The sequence below is a fragment of the Rhagoletis pomonella genome, unplaced genomic scaffold, assembly GCF_013731165.1.
Source record: "Rhagoletis pomonella isolate Grant_MI unplaced genomic scaffold, Rhpom_1.0 Rhpom_scaffold_00002, whole genome shotgun sequence".
In the NCBI taxonomy this organism is placed as follows: domain Eukaryota; kingdom Metazoa; phylum Arthropoda; class Insecta; order Diptera; family Tephritidae; genus Rhagoletis; species Rhagoletis pomonella.
The window spans coordinates 6,188,955-6,209,156 of record NW_023458556.1 but is presented as its reverse complement, the minus strand read 5'-3'; the positions used below and the strand labels follow the sequence as shown (position 1 = coordinate 6,209,156).

General features: G+C 34.9%; 3 protein-coding genes across 5 annotated transcripts in view; all 3 read left to right on the top strand.

Moving 5' to 3' along the window:
- LOC118732920 (intraflagellar transport protein 140 homolog) overlaps window positions 1-20,202 on the top strand; it is a 192,858-nt gene that overhangs the window by 40,799 nt on the left and 131,857 nt on the right. The window lies entirely within an intron of this gene.
- LOC118732921 (NADPH--cytochrome P450 reductase) lies at window positions 8,787-14,589 on the top strand. Of its 2 annotated transcripts, XM_036462046.1 has the most exons (8): window positions 8,787-8,952; window positions 9,032-9,224; window positions 9,691-9,840; window positions 12,234-12,358; window positions 12,432-13,188; window positions 13,254-13,586; window positions 13,640-13,797; window positions 13,867-14,589. In XM_036462046.1, the coding sequence occupies exons 1-8, from the start codon at window positions 8,795-8,797 to the stop codon at window positions 14,009-14,011; spliced, it is 2,019 nt and encodes a 672-aa protein (XP_036317939.1). In that variant the 5' UTR covers window positions 8,787-8,794; the 3' UTR covers window positions 14,012-14,589. The 2 variants fall into 2 exon arrangements, with proteins under 2 accessions (XP_036317939.1, XP_036317940.1); XM_036462047.1 differs by lacking the exons at window positions 8,787-8,952; window positions 9,032-9,224; window positions 9,691-9,840 and adding an exon at window positions 11,660-12,133.
- Window positions 16,755-20,202, top strand: part of LOC118732918 (serine/threonine-protein kinase ATR) — a 29,824-nt gene continuing 26,376 nt past the window's right edge. Inside the window, exons 1-3 of one of the 2 annotated variants that reach the window (XM_036462043.1) lie at window positions 16,755-17,152; window positions 17,211-19,725; window positions 19,799-20,092. In XM_036462043.1, the coding sequence (XP_036317936.1) occupies window positions 16,902-17,152; window positions 17,211-19,725; window positions 19,799-20,092 (3,060 nt within the window). In that variant the 5' untranslated portion in view covers window positions 16,755-16,901. The remainder of the gene's footprint in view (window positions 17,153-17,210; window positions 19,726-19,798; window positions 20,093-20,202) is intronic. The other variant, XM_036462044.1, reaches the window with a different exon arrangement.

Genomic DNA, 20,202 nt, shown 5'->3' with positions numbered 1-20,202 from the left:
CCTCATCAGACTTCTTTCAGTAGGATTCGAACCGACGATCCCACTGACTCAGCCAGTTGCCTACGCACTGTGCTTAGTTCGCCTTGCAAATTCTTATTTCTTTTTTCCACTATTTTCATTTGTTAAGCCAACTACAATCAAGCGCAGCTATTCCGCTGCAATTCACACTTGGTCATGTGGTTGTTGGTTTTGTTGGTTTTTGTTAATATTTCTATCATTAGAATGTTTAACTTTTAGGTGTGCTCGTCCTTAAGTTATTTGTTTTTTGTTATTTTATGGCCTTATAACAATTATATTCAACAATTTTTATTGAGCTTGAGGCCGTTTTTGCATTTTCCCAAAAAATTTTTAATCAAAAAGTTAAAAAATTTTTGGGTGTAATTGTTAAAGTTTGTTGAATTTTTATAATTTTTGTACGAAGTTCGAAATGTGGATTTATGTGGTGCTGGTTATGTAATGTGCCAGACTTTTCTACAAGAATTAGAAACATTAAATAGACAAAAAAAATAACCAAAACTGGTCAAAATGTCACTTAACTTAAGCAGCTGATCACAACATGATTATATTATAATTCAATAGCATTTTTATTTAAGAATTTTAAATACAAACTTAAAAAATCTAATAAAACGAAATACTTCTTGAATTTAATAAATGTTTTTCAAATTAAACACATTTATTTTAGCTTTAGGCGCCATATTGGATCCGCCATTTTGTTTTATGGTTATTTCGATTTCATATTCGAAGTTAGAGACCCCAAAAACTCTAAATAATATAAGAATAAGCTTTATTATTATTATTTTTAACATAAATTATTTTGTTTAAGATTTTAGGCGTAATATTGGATCGACTAACTATATATTTTTTATCAGTTTAAAAACATTTTGGTGTAGTTAGAAATCCTCTAAAACAATTTTCGTCATTATTTTACAGAAACATTTCATTTTCATACAAAACAATTAAAGTTCGGTTGGGTTTACATATTACGGATGTATACTTACATATATTTTTACTTATATATATACAAATGCACATACATATGTATAAGCACTGGCATGCGTGGATGGATGCAGGCAGACACACTTTTGCAAATTTCCCTGCTTTATAAATGTAGTACATACAAATATATATTTATTATTATTAAAGCAATGGCTGGGTATCTTCTCACAGTTCCAGATACACAACATTTACGTGGACAACAGTGGCCGTTGCACGTAATTGCACGCATGGCTCTCATTAGATTATGTAATGCACTATCATTAATTGAGAGTGAGAGAGAGAGAGAGTGGAGGTGGAGTGTGGTAGTAATTGCAATACACATACCTGTACATATACTGTGTATAAATATTTAACCTGGTAAACAAGCAAATAAAATACATATTTATTAATTTCCCCGGATAATTGAACTCGGCTAATTGAATTCCCTTACAAATTTTTCCCTAACTATTTCAATGAATGTTGTGTATCTTAACTATGTACTTACCTTAAACATTTCCTAAATTGCGAATATTTTTTAAATAATAGGTACTAAAAATAAAAATAACGAGTATCAGTGTTCACTACTCAAACATAGAAACATAAAAAGCTATGAAATTAAATTTGCGCGTTTTCTATCGCGCAAAGTTTAATTAATTCAGACACAATTGCGTTTTTCCGATTCACGCTTCTTGACCTTCGCGGGACTGGCGCAATTGAACACATTCATATGCATTCGGATACTAGTTGCTGCTAGGGTGTTCAATTATTCTCCGGCTGGAAATTGTCTAAGCAATGCTAGGTGCTAGCTTACAACTTTGCTAATGGCATGCAAAATCTATATCATATCATTAGTAAGGGATAACCATGAGAACTCCTAGGGTTCAACGACTATTTCAAGGCTAGCTCCCTCATCGAATTGCTGCAAAAGAACCTAGAGAACCGAGTACGGGAACGCTTTCTGGTAAATTCCTGTAAATTCTTGGAACTTCTTGCGATTTAGGGCACGCAACTACAATGAGGTAATTAAAATATCTAAAAACAGTTGAGCTCAAACAAACGGTACAACTAACAAATTAATAAGTTATTTTAGTTGAAGCTTTTACTAAGAAACTAACAAAACAAGATAAGTTCAAAGTACATATTTTGAATTGAGAGTAAAACAAAAAGTGAAATTAATAAATATTTAAAATAATCGGTATATTATTTGAAAAATAAAAATTATAAAAACTGGTTTGAAAATACCAGTTCAATCACCCTAGTTACTCGTACTACACACTACCGTTGAATACTCGAACGGCAAACGAATTTTGCGAATTCTCACCGCAACTGTTCACTCTTTATTAAAACTATATGTAAATGTATTGGAACGCAAAAAAAGTGCAATTTATTTAGTTTCAATGAACTTGAATTAGATTTCCCGATATGGATGGGGGTTTATTGATTAATAAACTTCTATACATATTTAGATATTACGTAATTAGTTGCGTTGACTTGCACTATAGTTTGATACAACTATGTATGTATACATATGTTTTAGGAAAGAATAATTAAGAGAATCAAATTTCATTTCAATTTAGGGGGTAATTGCAAAATTTGTTTGAAATTCTCAATTAAGATCTTTGTTTCAACCGACAAAAATTGTTATTCCAATATTTTAATATTGAAAATATTTTTCGTTATTTATTTTGGAACAAATTTACGTCATACCTTGGCAAATTTTGTTTGGATACAAACCAGTTTCGGCTTCTACTACTTTGTTGTTCGAACGAACGTTCCAAAATATGTACATCATACATACCTTGTCGGAAAAAACAGCAATCGAAAAGGAAATATATTTCTTGTTAGAATTAGAGAAGTCGCTCCAATATCTCAAGAAATATCGATATTAGCGATTTGGTGTTCTAAGACTTTTTTATAGGAAATTGAATTGCCAACAAGTTTTTCATTTTCAATTTTTCCGTACCTCTTTTTATATACGAAATAGGGGCAAACGAAAAAAAAACGGGAATTTCATGAAAATATTGGGTTTAGTGACCCGTACTCACTCGCTGGTGGGAGTTAGAGTTACGCCGCAATGGACACATTCAATTCTGAAGAAAACCCATCATTGACCATGGTTATACCATACAATGCCCCTGAGCTATAGAATTTCGAAGAAAGAAAATCAAAGTTTACGCGTATTTTGAACGGGACATCTTTGCATTAATTTTAAGGGCTCAAATTTTCAGGGCACTTGTTTTTAGTTACTTCCCACAAAATTTCGGGGTGGGAGTCAAAAAAAAAAAAATTCTCGAATAAAAGCACCCTAGTAAAGTACAGAACCTTTTCAATCGTCATTCATTAGACCTGAAATACATGCATGCATGTATTGCTGCACTTTTGCTGCAGATATTCTGCGTTGTATGAGCAAAACAATCAACAAATTATTGTTACTCTCCAATTTGCATTTAAAGTTCATAAAACTATTGAAATTACATGGGAAATGTAAAACTTCTGCTTATTTGCTTAGATTTGATTTGTGTTCATCCACACCCGCGCCACCAAAACTTTGGTTTTCGCAAAGGAAACACTGGTGCTGCGCAGCGAAATTTTGAATTTGAGCAAATCAAGCAGCAACTCGTGTGGCTCACTTCAAATAATGTAGTAGGGCTGTTCAGGATATTGTGGAAATGGTTTTGGATTTGCATTTGTAAATTTTATGCTTGCTACCATGGCAACCGTTTGCATTTAATTGTTGTGAATTTACATAGGCACAAGTTCCTGAACTTGCTTTTTAGTATTCGCTATTTTTGTTTTCTGGTATTGCTCATCTACTAAACCACTGTCCCAACTCAAAAGCGGCATTTTTTTATAAAATGATTCGTTCTATTATATGCCCTAAAAATTGCATACATACCAAAATCTGGAAGCCTCTTTACTTGGGACGTAGCAGTCCTTCAGTAAATGACATCGCTCATGCTAAAGCCCAAGGCGAATTTATAGTTACAAGGTGGTGTTACTAGAATTCGCCGCGGTCCTTCGTAATGTCAAATTGATGTGTTTGTTGTATTTTGAGCTACTTCTTGCCGTCATTGTGCGTATAATTTGTTGTTGTAATTTTTGTTTTTGCTCAACCGATACCACCTTGTGTAAATTCGCCTTGCTAAAGCCCCTATTTGATAATTTTGACATTTTACGGGCGAAGCAAAAAACCATTGCGAATTCATACAAGGTGGGCAGCAGTCCTTCAAAAATAAAATGTACATTTATTTTGTTCAAGCTTTTATGGTCAAGCTGTCAAAGCTTACATGCTTTTTAACCGACTTCCAAAAAAGGAGGAGGTTATCAGTTCGTCGGAATATTTTTTGTTTTTTTTTTATGTATGTTACCGCATAACTTTGGACCACGTCAACCGATTTCAATAATTCTTTTTGCATCGGAAGGGTAGTATCTCAGAAGTGGTCCCATACTAATCTGGTTAAGATCCGATCAGTGGATCATGAGATATATACATTTTTTTATATGAGAGTTGAAGTCGGTTTTTTATTTGCTAAAAATTACTTGTGTTTTTTGCTTTTATCGGTGTGCTGTAAAAGTAAACATAAAATATATTTAAGGCGAATGAACAAAAAGCCATCTGGGTCAAACCTAGTTACTGAGATATCGGTGAAAGTATGAAAAACCCCATAGTTACGACACATTACGTGACATATGTATGTATGTTGTCATCCTATCGGTTTTATATCTGAGAGAGATTTGTAAAGGAAACTCCAAAAAAAGTTTTTGCTTTCATAGTATAAATCACACAACTGGTTTGGTCACTATAGAAAAAAATATGCAGAAAATGTAAAAAAAAATTCGTAATTTTTTTTTTTTAAGTTTCCGATTCGACTACCTTGAAGTCAGAAAAAGTGTTGGACGACAAAAAGTTAGTCACCCTATGCTAAAGAGAATTCTAATACAAAAATGTAAGTCTACTAACAGAGCTATAGGATGTGCGATTTATGACTATGAATGCAAAAAACTTTTGTGGTTTTTGTCTTCTTTACAGATCTCTCTAAAATATAAAACCGACAGGATGACAAATACAACTTTTCGAAACACAAATGTTGTGTAATGAGTCGCAACTATGGGGTTTTTTCATATTTTCACCGATATCTCAAAAACTGGGTCTGACCCAGAGAAACCATTATGATATTCGGAATAAGGATAAAATTCAAAGTTAGAAAAATTTTATATCATTCTTGGTGATTTTTTTGTTGAGTAGTGTAATAGAATGGCGCTTACAGATATGTTAGTGTTTGGCGTGCGCCATGATGTTGTCACACGAAGGGGAGCGACCTACAGTTCTACGCCGACTCCGAACGGTGACCGTATTTTTATGAAAAGCTGTTTTTCATGGCAGAAATACGCTCAGAGGTTTGCCATTGCCTGGTGAGGGGCGGCCGCTATTAAACAAAAAACTAGCCTAACTGACATTTCAAGAAAAGTTGAGGTGCACCTTAAAATACATTACTATAATCGAAACGGTAATAGCCCGAGGCATGCTCTTTTTGAGTATTCTTTTACTCAAATATGTTGCATCACGTAGGTGCAATGAACTTTTTAGTAAACGACCGCATTTATTTTTTATAAATCCAGCTTTCTAATATTACTACAATAATTTTTTCATAGATAGGCTCCTCTGACCCTGGAAATTTGCATGAAAATTAATAGAAATTTTATCGAATTTTCCTAGTTTTTCTGCAACATTTTTTTAAATATATATATTTATTTTTTGCTGACGCATTTTTGCACTTTTTCCCATATAAGCATGAATTTCTTATGAAATAAAATGCGGGAGACGGTTCGCAACAAAATGTAAAAGAAGCAGCGCCAGTTTTTTGTAAATTGCACTTGTTCTATAAAAAAAAAAAAATAAAAAAGTAGTCAACAAAAAAAAAAACAAAATTATTAAAAATCATCGTTTTTTTTACCCTCTTTAAACATGTGCTTCATGAGACTAAAATTGTGCGGACTATAAAACTGCATACACAAAAATGTTGATTCAGATTACATGAAAATTTGCTGAATTTTCGTGAGTTTTGCACAAAGTTTAGGAATGATATGTTTTTTTTTGTTTGTGGGAGAATGAACATTTTTTTATAAAAAATTTGTGGAAAAATATTATAAAAAAATTGTTGCATATATTGTGAAAAATTTGCTGTGTCAATACATTTTGCCGGCAGTGTACATATGTATTTGGTCAATATTTAATTTCTTCAAGTTTTATGGACAACAATTATTCGAGGAATTTTACATATAAATATCATACTAAAAACACGAATTTTCTAAAAAAAAAACAACACGAAGGTACGTAATACTAAAATGACGAATTTTAGATACTATATCCATTGGGAAAAGCAGTATAAAAAGGAGCCTCGGCCACACTGGAAATAAGAGGGCCGATTGTGTCAAAATTAAAACAAACACCTCTCTATACATTTTTGTTATTGCACCATGTGTATACGGTAAAATATAATTGAGTTTTTTTTCTAGTAAAAATCAATGTCAAAAAAAACTATGCTGCGTAGATCAATTTTATTAAAAAAAATGTTAATAGTTTTAGTTACTATATACATAAGCATATTATATTAATTATATATTAAACTTTACATCTATGTACAAGTAATTTTTATTACCGTTAAACTAACTTTAGTTCTCATCTATTATATATATATATAGACTATTTAATTAGTATAGGTGCATCGCTTAAGTTGAAACTTGAGTATGTATGTATGTGCAAGTACATATGTATCTGCATGGTGAATTTTCGAGACCGCGATTTTAGTACATTAAAACAAGTATTACACTGTTTAGATCACGTTTCCTCGTTTAAGTTCACCTTTTTTTCTGAACTAACTTCGATGAGAGTGCTTACGTGGCATATTTAATGCGTAAGCTCGACAGTTTAGCACAGAAAAACGAAGCCAATGACTTGGGTTGGTGGTGAAGAGGTGACGACGGCACCTGCATGATTCGCCGTTCGGACATTAACACGTTGCATATTTATTTTTTGCATTTGCATATAAATGTATCTATGTACATATATGTATGTATGTATGCACGGCCGTATCGCTCATTTACTAAAAGACTAGCATAACTCAAAAAAAAAAATGAGATTTTCAAGGGACACATTAAAAGTCTGAATTTTGCTCTCAAAGTGTTAGCACAACATTTATACATATATATAATAGGGGTCTTCATCTAAAGTGATAAATTGCTTAAATTTAGCAGTTTATGCGCATTTTTTCATGAACGCACCTTGGTAAATATTGCATAACATTTTTGTATTATTTAATTTATATGGCTAGTTACGTTTCATCCTTACCTCGAACATTGTGTTCATTTGCTTTTTATCTGTTCGTAGTCAAAACGACCAGCTCGCTATCTGTCAGGGTTGAATTTCGCTGAAATTTATACATTTATCCACCAAAATCGTTTGATAAAGTGATACGACTTTGGTTAAATAGATTTCCATACAAAGTCTGACAGTTAATTTATCAAAATGATAAATTTATCATTTTATTAAGTTGATCAGCTGTTTATCACTTAAGATGAAGATCCCTAATATAAAATATGATACAACGCGTAATTCTGCATCATTGCTAAAAAATCAAAAATTTTTTTGAGTTATGACAGTCTTTTAGTAAATAAGCGATATATACATATATTTACCTGTAGACATATGATTTAACCCTTACGAGAGTCAAATCAATTTACTCTACGAAAATTTTGTACTGATGCCAATGATGTACTTGGGGTATTTTAAGGCCTCTTATTTTGAAATGCCCTTAATCTTTTCACTTTTCTATTACACCATACGATTTTTGTCAGTAAAATAAATTACATTATACCGTACTATATCGTACATTTATAAAGTAGTAGCAAATTTTAGTAATAAAATTCATTATACATTGAGCAAGCTAAATTTTTTTTTCATTAAAGCCAGCTAGATTGAGGGAAAACCGAGGCATTTCAAGACATGTCCCGGAAATGTATGTATGTATGTAGAATGATGTTTAACAATCTATTGTCAGGAATTTTCATCTCGCTGATTAAAAAAAAAAACATTTTTTCTTATAGTTTTAAGTTTTGACCATGACTTATTTCCACAATTTCAAAATATGTAGTACTATCAATAATTAAATCTATTCTGAAAGAAACTGATACCTAATTTATTGCAATCGCATAAAAATTGTCGAAGTTAGGCAACTTTTCTTAAATACGACCTTGAATTTATATGTGTGTATGTACCGGACTTTCAGATTTTGTGAGCAGTGTGGTAAAATTCATATATACAATCACTCTTTATCAAAAAAGTGGGTTTTCAAGAAATTTTAGGAAAATGGGCGTGGCACTTTCCACTAATATGATATATGTATGCGTATCTCAAAAACTACTTGACTTTGCACGATGAAAACTCTCAACAATCCAAGTCTGACAATAGACTGCCATACATAATTTTAAATGCCTATAAATTCTCTTCTCACAACATGTTGCGTTTTTTAAAATTGAATGAAAAATAGTCATTCAAAAACTGATAAACTTAAAAAACCGTTTTTTCTGGCTTAAAATGTCAAGTCGCGACCTCTAAATGATTTTAAAAAAAAATCTATAAAAAAGGCAATAATATTTCTCAAAAAAAGGAAGGAAGTTAGGGATTAGGGTCTTGAAATTTCAAAAAAAAATCGATGGGCACCCTAGTATACATATGTATGTATCTATGTACATATATCCTATATATGTATATGCATACTTATTATGTTCTATTTTCTTTTGTTTCGTTTCAGTAGACACAATGTCAGCTGAAAAAGTCGAAGAGATTCCCGTCGGTGATGAACCATTCCTGGGCACATTGGATATTGTATTGCTGTTTGCCTTAATTGCCGGTGCAACATGGTACTTTATGCGCAGCCGTAAGAAGGAAGAGGAGCCAATTCGTTCATACTCCATACAGTAATTATCAATGCTCTATTTAGATACCACATACATACATATATTAAAACTTAAAAACAAAACTTTTCTTGCATTTCAGGCCCACAACCGTTAGCACTACGAGCTCTTCCGAGAACTCATTCATTAAAAAGTTAAAAGCTTCCGGTCGCAGCTTGGTTGTTTTTTATGGTTCGCAGACGGGCACAGGCGAGGAGTTTGCTGGTCGTCTGGCGAAGGAAGGCTTAAGGTATCGCATGAAGGGCATGGTCGCAGATCCGGAAGAATGTGATATGGTAAGCTACGTGAAAAAAACTAAACTTTACTAAAGTTTGACTTTACTTTTCTTGAAAATCGTTTTGCCATCACATTCAGATTCACATCTACTTTTCTTTAATGTTGTTTATCGTCGTTTAAAGTACAAAACCGCGTATCAACAAAATGCAAAACCGCGTATGTGAGGTTGTATAAATTATTTTCTAGAGTGTAAAAACACTCATATTTCAAAATGGTTCTCTTTTTTTATAAAGCAATCGCATTTCTGGCTAGTATATTTCAGGACGAAAGGGTAAGGATTGAGCCAAGAGCTTGTGTGAGCAAATCCAATTTTTGGCAGCAAATGCCAGTTATGCAGTTTTGCAGAATGACGATACGCGGTTTTGTACTTTAAATGACGATATATAATATATAGGGCTATACATACCTATGTATGTATATATGTATATGTATATATTAGTTTTTAATCTCTTTTTGTGTATACAGGAAGAACTCTTGCAGTTAAAAGACATTCCTAATTCGCTGGCTGTTTTTTGTTTGGCCACATATGGCGAAGGCGATCCTACAGATAATGCCATGGAATTCTATGAATGGCTTTTAAATGGCGATGCTGATTTAAATGGCTTAAATTTCGCGGTAAGTAGAAAACGTCCTTAGAAATTACTCTAAAAGAAAAAAAAAATTATATAGTATTAAAAGAGATACCACATTCGTTTAAAGCTGGTGGGTAATGTGAAGCAAATTTAGTTAAAATTACTTTTAAATGTTATTGGCTCTTTCATTTTTAATTTCTTTAATATATTGGACACATCACAAGACAATTTTTTCAATCTTTTACCATTTTTGAAATGAAGTTGTACCAGAAAGATAAAACTATGTACGTTTACGGTCCTAATCTTCAAGTAACCGAACATTTTGAAACTGTAAAATTTTAAAATTTTATTAACAAAAAGGAAACACGAAAATTAGTTACCGATTAAAAAGTTTTTGTAAACAGCGCTGTATAGACCGGTTTGTAGAGAGATATTTGACGTTGAACTCGGTTGGATTTTCGAATTTAAGCGAACAAAATTATTTTTATATTTCTTGCATCTTTTTAGGGGCTAAATGATAAGAATATTGCCTAAAAAATTATGTTATGTTTATACTAGTGTTGGGCAGTATCGATACAAAAGTACTCGAAACTCGATTCTCAAAGGGATTGACAGCACTCGATTTTTAAAAGTATCGATACTGAGTACTCCAAATAACTCAGTACTCACAAAAGAACTCGAAAGTACTCAGTACTCAAAAAAGGAACTCGAAAGTACTCAGAACTTGAAAGAACTCGAAAGTACTCAGTACTCAAAAATACTCTGTTCACATAATTGCTTTGATACATGTACTCAGGATCGATTCCAAGTACTCAGTATTAAGTGTCGAATAGACTTATCATGTGTCTTATTATGGCTGGGACTACATACCGTCGTGTATTCTGAAAGTCGAGTAAAGGAAATTATTCGAGTAGTGAATTTTTTAACATTAAATTTAATAATAATAAAAAAATAATAGTTTCGCGCTTATAGTATCTACTCACTGAGTTTTGTCCGCTAGTTTTTTTTTTTTAATAATTATTTAATTTAAATTTGAAATTTTTGATATTTGGTTTAAAATTTTGCTGCAACATTGCAGAATTTTTATAAGTTTGCAAAAAGTATATTCGACAATTTTTTTATTGAATAAGTTAATAGTAAAAACAAATATCTTTAAAGCAAGCTTTCTAAATAGGAACGAAATAAATACTTGTTTACCAAATATATCGACTCGTGCGCCACCAATCGGCAAAATCATTTTATGTGGGGCACGCTGGTGAATAATATTTTTACTATAGGTAGACAGTTTTGCCAATCTGCTGTGTGAAATGAAATCTTTTTTGACAACAGTAAATTTTTGACAACCTCAGAATAAAATATAAAATAAAGTGTAATGAAGCGTTTTCTTTTCTCGAAATAATGTTGCATTTATTCTGACCTGCGCCAGGTCTGTCAAGTTTTCGTGTTCTTTTCTCAGCATCTTCACATGCAGATTGCGTGCTCTTTCTTTAAAATGTTGCACTCTGATAATGTTGCCATATAAAAAGGTGATATTTTTTTTTTTTCGAGAAAAGAAAACGCCATAAGAAAACCTCTACCATCATTGATTGCAATTCATCAATTTAAGCTTTTAATCAATTTAATTTTAATCAATGAAGGCGTTTGAAACATTAAACAAATTTTTTTTCCTGAAATATTAAATGTAGTGTAATACTTCTTAATTTTTCCACCTGAAACTCCATTTCCTTATATTTTATTGTTTTTGTTTAAATTTAGGGCAGAAGTTTCATACAAATCAACAGTCTTTGCGATTGTCAAAATTTTATATGCTTTTGTCAGAAATTTCACTAGCTCATGAGGCTTTTATTCACCCCATACTTTTCTTGAATGAAATATAGCGCCGTCTGTCTACACCATTATGTAAAACTCAGGGTTGCTGTTTTTGACAGTTAAAACAGTTCACAACACTGCTTATCTCACAGCTGATTTTGTGCGGCCTCATTTCTGATCAATTTTTCAATGCCAGCTACAATGTGATCTTGCGTAAACATACATGGCGAAAGTGTTCATTTGCTTCAATTTTTATCATCAAACTACACTAGAGTATTTAAGATAAATGATTTCTTTGAAAAGATTTCGGGTGTCTGCCTTTTAATGAACAAATGGCACGTTGAAGTGTACCGACGCTTAGTACTTGGTTAAAAAAAATGTTGGTGCGAGTGGCTGCATACGGATGGCGAAATATTACGCCTTCAACGACATCCTTAATACGCCGACTAAGGCACAGTGAGGGCGTTGTATTAGATAATTTGTTTAATATAAAAATTGATCTAATATTAAAAACTTTGCAATTGAGGGTAATATATTACCTTTAGAAAAACTACGTTGTCATCATTAATGTCTTTTGTTTTTTATAACTTTGTACTAAAAGAAAATTTGTACAATCGTTTTTTATAGGTGTTTGGTCTTGGGAATAAAACGTACGAACACTACAACAAAATGGCCATTTATGTAGATCAACGTTTAGAAGAACTAGGCGCTACACGTGTCTTTGAACTTGGCCTTGGAGATGATGATGCAAAGTAATACATTGATTCGTCCAATAGATCAAATAATTTATTAATACATAATAACCTATAACTGAAACCTTTTCAGCATTGAAGACGATTTTATAACTTGGAAAGATCGTTTTTGGCCCGCAGTTTGCGACTTCTTTGGCATTGAAGGTGGAGGTGAGGAAGTGCTATTGCGGCAATACCGGCTTCTGGAACAACCAGACGTGCATTCCGATCGTATTTACACCGGAGAAATTGCCCGTTTACACTCACTGGCAAATCAGCGTCCACCATTTGACGCTAAAAATCCATTCCTCGCGCCGATCATTGTCAACCGCGAGTTGCACAAGGCTGGTGATCGGTCATGCATGCACATCGAATTGGATATTAGTGATTCGAAAATGCGTTACGACGCTGGAGATCATGTTGCTATGTACCCTATTAATGATACTGAGTTGGTAGAAAAATTAGGCAAGCTCTGCAATGCTGATCTCGGCACTGTATTCTCGCTTATCAATACAGATACCGATAGCAGTAAGAAACATCCATTCCCCTGTCCAACTACGTATCACACAGCACTAAAGCACTACTTGGAAATTACTGCCATACCAAGAACGCACATTCTCAAGGAATTGGCGGAATATTGCACAGATGAGGCCGACAAAGAATTTCTTCGCAGTATGTCTTCCATATCGCCTGAAGGCAAGGAAAAGTATCAGAGCTGGATTCAGGATGCTTGTAGAAATATTGTGCACATTTTGGAGGATATAAAGTCGTGCAAACCGCCTATAGATCACATCTGCGAATTGCTGCCTCGTCTACAGCCCCGTTATTACTCTATATCGTCGTCCTCTAAGGTAAATGGAATTGATTACTGTAAAAGATTAATAAAAAATTGCCTGCTTTTTAAAATTATTTTCAGTTGTATCCAAACCATGTGCATGTCACTGCTGTATTAGTGCAATACAAAACACCAACTGGGCGAGTAAATAAGGGTGTGGCCACGACGTATTTGAAAGAGAAGATACCTGGGTCTGAGGATGTGCGCGTACCTGTGTTTATACGCAGGTCACAATTCAGGCTACCAACAAAACCCGAAATACCTGTAATCATGGTTGGACCCGGCACTGGATTGGCTCCATTCCGTGGATTCATTCAAGAGCGGCAATATCTGCGTGATGAAGGTAAAGTTGTTGGGGAAACGATTTTGTACTTTGGTTGCAGAAAGAGGAACGAAGATTACATTTATGCGGAGGTAAGATGCTTGTAATGCTTTTCTTAGCATAAATGTCATGTTCATTTCCATAGGAACTTGAGGAATTCCTAAAGAAGGGAACATTAACGCTGAAAACGGCTTTCTCACGTGACCAAAAGGAGAAAATCTACGTTACCCATTTGATTGAAAAGGATGCTGATTTGATTTGGAACGTGATAGGGGTGAACAAGGGACACTTTTACATTTGCGGGTACAGAAATAGTTAACATCAAAAAATATCAAAGTACATACTGAATATTCAATATTTTTCTCTATTTAGTGATGCAAAAAATATGGCTGTCGATGTTAGAAATATTTTGGTCAATATACTAATGAACAAGGGTAACATGAGCGAAGCTGATGCTGTGCAATACATTAAGAAAATGGAGGCACAAAAACGTTACTCCGCTGACGTCTGGAGCTAGAAATACAATATAAGAGATTTTTAAGAAATCAGCAACAAAAAAGCCTTTTAATATTTCCTCGTTAAGTAGAAGAATTAATGCTATGAAGACAAAGTGTGCAATTAGTATAAAAACGAGCAGAAAATACCCCGTATTGAATCGGAATTCATCATATTCCTCCGTCTAAATGAATCCCTGTCCCCTTATGCATAATAAACTGTGCGAATGCTCATTATTTCCCAGCTATTATTAATTTTACTTTCTGATTACAATGCAAAAGAGAAAGCATTCTAGTTAAACAAATTACCGGGTTTGGAGTTTTCTGCACATATGTATGTAAGAGAATTATGAAAAAAGTTAATACTAATTATAAGACGATCACATTTTATAGAAACAAATTGTTTTAAGTGTAATTAAGTAGATATGTTAATAAATGTACCCAAAAAATATTACATATTTATTCTGTATAGTGGTGTAAAAATTATGTAAACCAATGTGCAATTTACAGCGAAGAAGAAGTCAATAAACAAAATTTTATTTTTTTATTAATTATAAAAAATTTTATATTTTGTAAATAAAATATAAGAGCAAGCTCACCACTTAGTGCATAGTTCTTTTTTTGAATCAAACTGAAGTGAGTGAATTGGTACGATGGGGCACGGGGAATGCTAGATTTTAAAATGGCTTAAAATATGTTACGAGGAACCGGCATATGAATATCTGATGATTTAATGTGTAGTTATCTTCTTCGGCGAATAAAATTAGCAAATACCTACATATGTATATTTTTCGAAACTTAAGCGGTATTTTCCATTTTTTTGTTTTATAAAACTTGCTTTCGGATGTAAACAAACAACAGCTGTTATAGCAATTTGAATTTGAATATTTGTGCCCGGAAAAAAAGTCCGGGCTGTTTCGGGCACGGAGAAGAAGATATTGGCGCTCTCTATTACCCATTTTTCTAGCCTGAGGAACGCTTTCCGGGCTATTTTGGGCACACGTGGGATCCCTGCAAGTAGCCTGACCTATGATTATCGGTTAAATTAGTGGGAAAACTGACTGAAACTTTTCGTCAGTTTAGCGGTTAGTTTTGTATGGGCTTGGGGAAAAAAGTGACCAAATAAAGTTTCAGTTTTTTTTTTTTTGGAAATAAAGACGAAATTCGACTTTTTCTAGAAAATATTAGGCCCCTATTATGAGTTACATTCGATCTTCGACTGTGGTCGAAAGTGCTGATCGAACGAATTTTCATTTGGTATTATGGCGCTCATTCGATGAAGAATAGCGCTATTGTGAACTTCGCTCGTTTATGTTGTTCACAATAGTATATTTTTCACCGCTGAGAAGCTTTGTTTACAAATCAAGCAAACTAAATAGTGTGCTTATACATATTTATGTAAATTTATGCAAATTAAAATGAAATAAAAAAGAAAGCAAGTTTATAAAAACATGGTAAAAATTAGTACAACGAAGTTCTGGGGTTCAACGATTCGTCAGAGGATGAGAGTTTAGTGAACTGGCCAGGAGTAGTAAATGTTTAAGAGAGTTTATGTGTAGTCTTTACAATATATTTTGGCATAAAATATATTTAAGAAATTTGTCTACAGATTTACTAAAAACTCCCGACTGTCTAAAAAGTCGTTTATGAGCCAAATCTATTTAAAATATTTTAAAACTATCCACAGCTCTATGATTTGTTCTCAGAGATTGTGCCAACTGAGTATTGGGATTTTCTTTCACAAGTAAAAGCAGTCTTTCGAGCTTGTGTTTTGTATTCACGACGTTAAAACTGCATGAAATTGATAAAAATTGTTTAAAATTAGTGTCTACCCGCCAAAAAGTAAGAAAACAAATGCAAAATAATAAATTTTTCACAATTTTCTAACACTTCGCTACACCATCGAAAGCAAAATTCTGTTCGACAGAAAATTCGATACTCAACGAAAATTTCGACACGGTTGCATAGCTCATAATACGAATTTCACTTTCGATCTTCGATCTTCGATAGCCAACGAAGATCGAAAATCGAATGCAACTCATAATAAGGGCCTTAGATTTTATCCGATCTTTAGCACCACAAAGTTCGATTTCGATAATTCGTCATTTTAGAGCTAAAAGTCGATTAAGAATGGAATCGGATATCGAATTCACCCATCCCTATAGCGTATTTGCTTTAAAGGGAGGTTCTGTTTTCTAACGTTCATTTTTGTTATAATCTTGTAAAATCCGCCCGTTGCGATTTCTCTTTCTCAAAACGCGGCAGTCTGCGATTTCGGCTTGACGAAAAAAAGACTGAATGTTCGAATAAATGCAGCAAAATCGTGTAAGTGTGTGGCTGTTAATTTAAAACTATGGTCGACATTGTTGTAATTTTCGTCGGTACAGGTTCGCATCGGCGGAATCCCACAGGTGTGTGGTTGCCTTAATTGTTTTCTAAGACTATGTTCACACAGAGAAACTTTTGTTGCTCATTTTCGGCAATTTTTCTTATGGTGTTGCCCTTCGCGTTCACACAGAAATTCTTTTGTACACAATTTTTGTTGTCAGCTGTGAACGGCCAACTAGAATTACTCTGACGAACGAGAGCACAAAGCGTGTTGCCCGGGCACGAGCAACTCGGTGCCCTTCCCCCTTCCTCGTCTCCCCCTCTCCTACAAGTTGCCGCGACTAAAGTTTCTCCATCTGAACCTAGAGTTAAAGGCGGCTTCCTGTTATTGAAATTGCCTGTGTAACATTAACGTAAGGAAAACTATTTTTCACCATTTTCCAACACTTCATCCTTCTTAACCGTTTCGGATCAGCTGACAAAAATTGTTTGGCGCCTCATCTTTTATTTAATTTTACATTTTATTTTGCCCCGCATTTTAACAGAAATAATCCTTAATTCATAAGTTGGCTGAAGTAAATAGAAATGTCTACACGTCGAAAAGACATTTGGAAGCTGCTGTACAACTTAGTTTCTCGCGATGGTACAGATTTGAATGATGTATTTGCATTTGTTGAAGACATCCTATGCCGCGTGCCCTCGCTTATACGGCCCTCGTTACGCGAACTCAATAATCGCTTTCAGGACACATTTGTGCTATGGATTATCAACAAATTTGTAAAAGAATTGGGCCAATCGAATACCAGTGACAATGCCAATAGCTTTAGTATTGAGGGGTAAGTGGGCATTTTGCAAATTTTTATGCACTGATAATGAGTTGGGGACAAATTTTAGAATACACGACCGTAACATCCAACTGCAACAGAAAATTATTCATTCTTGCTTAGTAAATCGAGCACTCTTATTCGAGCGACTTGTGGCTGCTTACGTGAAGGCCATTGAGCAGCTGACGAACGCATTGCAATTGATGGACGAGCAACGTGAGACGACGAATAAAGTAGATTCAGATCAAAATCGATGTATTGAGATTACCGCATTCTTTAGCGAGGACATGTGTTTACGTGAAATCGATGCAAATTTTTCTTTTCATGATATACGTATTCCACTCTCACAAGTAGATGAACGTGTTCGTTCCCTATTGCAAGTGCTTCGAAACGCATCATCTATTGGATATTCATTATTTCCTCAGCTGTTTGCTGAATCGCTGCTTAGTGCACTGCAAGCAGTACGCGAATGTGATTTACCTACCAAGCTAATGGCGTTGCGTTACTGCGAAAGCATCTTTTCCTCGGCATGTGGATGCACTGAAGTTTTGGAGCACTATAGTCAACTGACCATGCAAGCAATTGCTTTAATATGGGGACAAGTGCCACTTTGGTTGCATGCACACTGCATGCGCCTCCAGGAACTGGACGGCTTGGCAGAAGTGAGCAAATCAATATTGCGAGCGCTAATGCGATTCGGTAACCAGTTTCAATGGACTCGACGAGCCTTGACAATGTTGGTTATTAGTATACTGTATAATTGTGCCGAATTAGAGACGAAAGGTTGGGATCAAAACACTTGCCAAAAATTAAAGGAACACATTCGCGTTCTTGTGGAATTTATAATCGAATTGCCATTGAAAGAGGGAGAGGACGAAGAGATCTTAAAAGAAGCCGACAAACTAATTTTATTATCAGAACGAAATGAAAGTGTGTTACTGCTATTGGCTGTGATTCTGGCCCATCGATGTGAGCAAAGTTCAGAGCGATTACATGTTTTGAAGTTCTTCAAGCAAAGTATCTTCGGCATTCTAAATAAATCTGAACTTAGTGTGGATGATCTGAAGCGGTTGAAGCCGTTGTTGCGAGCTTTTATATACGCCGAACATCGTCGCTGCCAACGCATGCAATTCAATGCAATGCACAAGTATTCTATGAACGAAGTCTTACTGGAGGAATACTATAACAGTATAAATTTATTTGCACCGATAGAAGACGCGGACTACCACATAGAGCTAGATCGGATTGTTTCCAGATACTATGTTAGTTCAAGGTTTGCAAGCCCTAAAGAGTTCGAAATTTCAGCCTTGTATATTGAAATTACAACCCTAATCATGAGCAGTATAAGTTTGAGAAGCTCGCTAAATAGGAGCACTCAAACAACGTTGCTTATAGGCATTAGTGACTGGCTGTACATCACAACGCAAGAACGGCGACCTCCGCGCTACTTGCAAGTACTTGCTTTTGAATGTCTACGTGCTCTTGTAAGCCTAAATATAGGCGAATCCGATGAAGTAGTAAATTTTTTACGTAATCGGTATGAGGAAATCATGCGTTACCTCTTCGTCAAAGAACCGATAGTCGACTCCGTGGAATTATTGACAAGATTGCGAAAGGCTTTCTGTGAGCACTTTCATACTTTAATTGCCTGCGGCTGGATATCCCTGGAGAGTGTGTTGCGTGATTTTGTTGTCGCTGCGGAAGATATGCCAACACTATTGGTATCTATGCTACGAAACTCTTACTGCTCGGGGGCTGGTGCAAGCACGTGCAGCATGTTTCTCCGTTTGTCGCCTTGGGCCACATCTGACGTTCCCTTTCAGGAGCATGTCATTGTTTGTCGGCTTTGTAATCCTAATGAGTGCACATCATCTGCGCAGGTAGAAGCGTATATGCGCGCACACAAAGCTATTTTGGTAAGGTGCAAAAACGAAGGCAACGACCTTGCAAGTGGGCGTAAAACCCATCCTGTGCTGCCGGCGGCAACACGTCGCAAATTGTGTGAAACTTTGCTGTCACAGCACAACTCTGATTTTACACCAATTGGTCGTCATTTGGAATTGTCGCGCATATGCCCAGAAGACTTGTTGACTGTCTTGCAACGGGCTCAAGATGTATCTCAGCTGAATTTGCAGGTATTGCATTCACTCATACCACAATTGATTGCGATCGGTGGGGAGCAATTTACCATGAAATTGGCAAAGTTCATATTGCAGCATACGCAGAAGTCACTGCAACCACAACCTGCAACAACCTCCACGTCTGCGCGACTATCAACATCGGATATTTCGAAGCGACAGAGCCAACTGAAAATACTGGAACTGATTGCCTGCTGTGCGCATAGCGATATAAGCGAAATGTGGCTTTTTCACTTTTTCAAACTGACTTTCTTTTATCTTTTGCACCCGCAATCCATGGTCGTGCAGGAGGCTGTGCTATGTGCGACAGAAATGTGTGCTAAACATGGTTTGCAGCCTGTGCGCTTATGGAATTGGTACAAACGCGATGCGCTAACTTTGTTGGTGCAGCTAGCAGTGCAGATTTTCTTGCAGAATGGCGTGCGCTTGACACGTTCATTAAAAGCGGTAAGTAAGCACTTACAAGTATTCTTTGAAAATTTACATTAAAATGCAAAATATGACTTCTTTTTTTTAACAGTTCACGAAAATGTTAGGCTTTTCCTGCGTACAAGAATTTATTTGTCGGTACTACCGACTTTTGACGACAATGATTCTGCCATATTCCGTGAAGGAGCCACTCTGCAAAGGACTTCTTGTGTGCATTTCGAAAGTGACACGCAAACCCATATCGACGATTTTCGTCGCTTCGTTCCTTCGCATCTATACACATATCTATTTGACAGAAGAGGTAGAGGTGGGCAACAACTGCATTGAATTGATACTTAAATGCACCGAATTCAGTCTAAAAAAACTGATGAATACGGATGTAAAGGTATGCACTGCTTAGTTTGTCCTTCATACGATATAAAAAATGAGGGCCCCATTTAAAAATTCGCTCATGTTAATTTCATACAATTTTCACTTTGCAATTTTGTGTAAATC

What these genes read in the sequence shown, in the direction of transcription:
- LOC118732921 (XM_036462046.1), top strand. Translation starts at nt 8,795, where the DNA reads ATGTCAGCTGAAAAAGTCGAAGAGATTCCCGTCGGTGATGAACCATTC. An exon ending in CTTGGAGATGATGATGCAAA is followed by an intron (nt 12,359 to 12,431) that starts GTAATACATTGA and finishes AAACCTTTTCAG; the next exon opens with CATTGAAGACGATTTTATAA. An exon ending in AAGATTACATTTATGCGGAG is followed by an intron (nt 13,587 to 13,639) that starts GTAAGATGCTTG and finishes TCATTTCCATAG; the next exon opens with GAACTTGAGGAATTCCTAAA.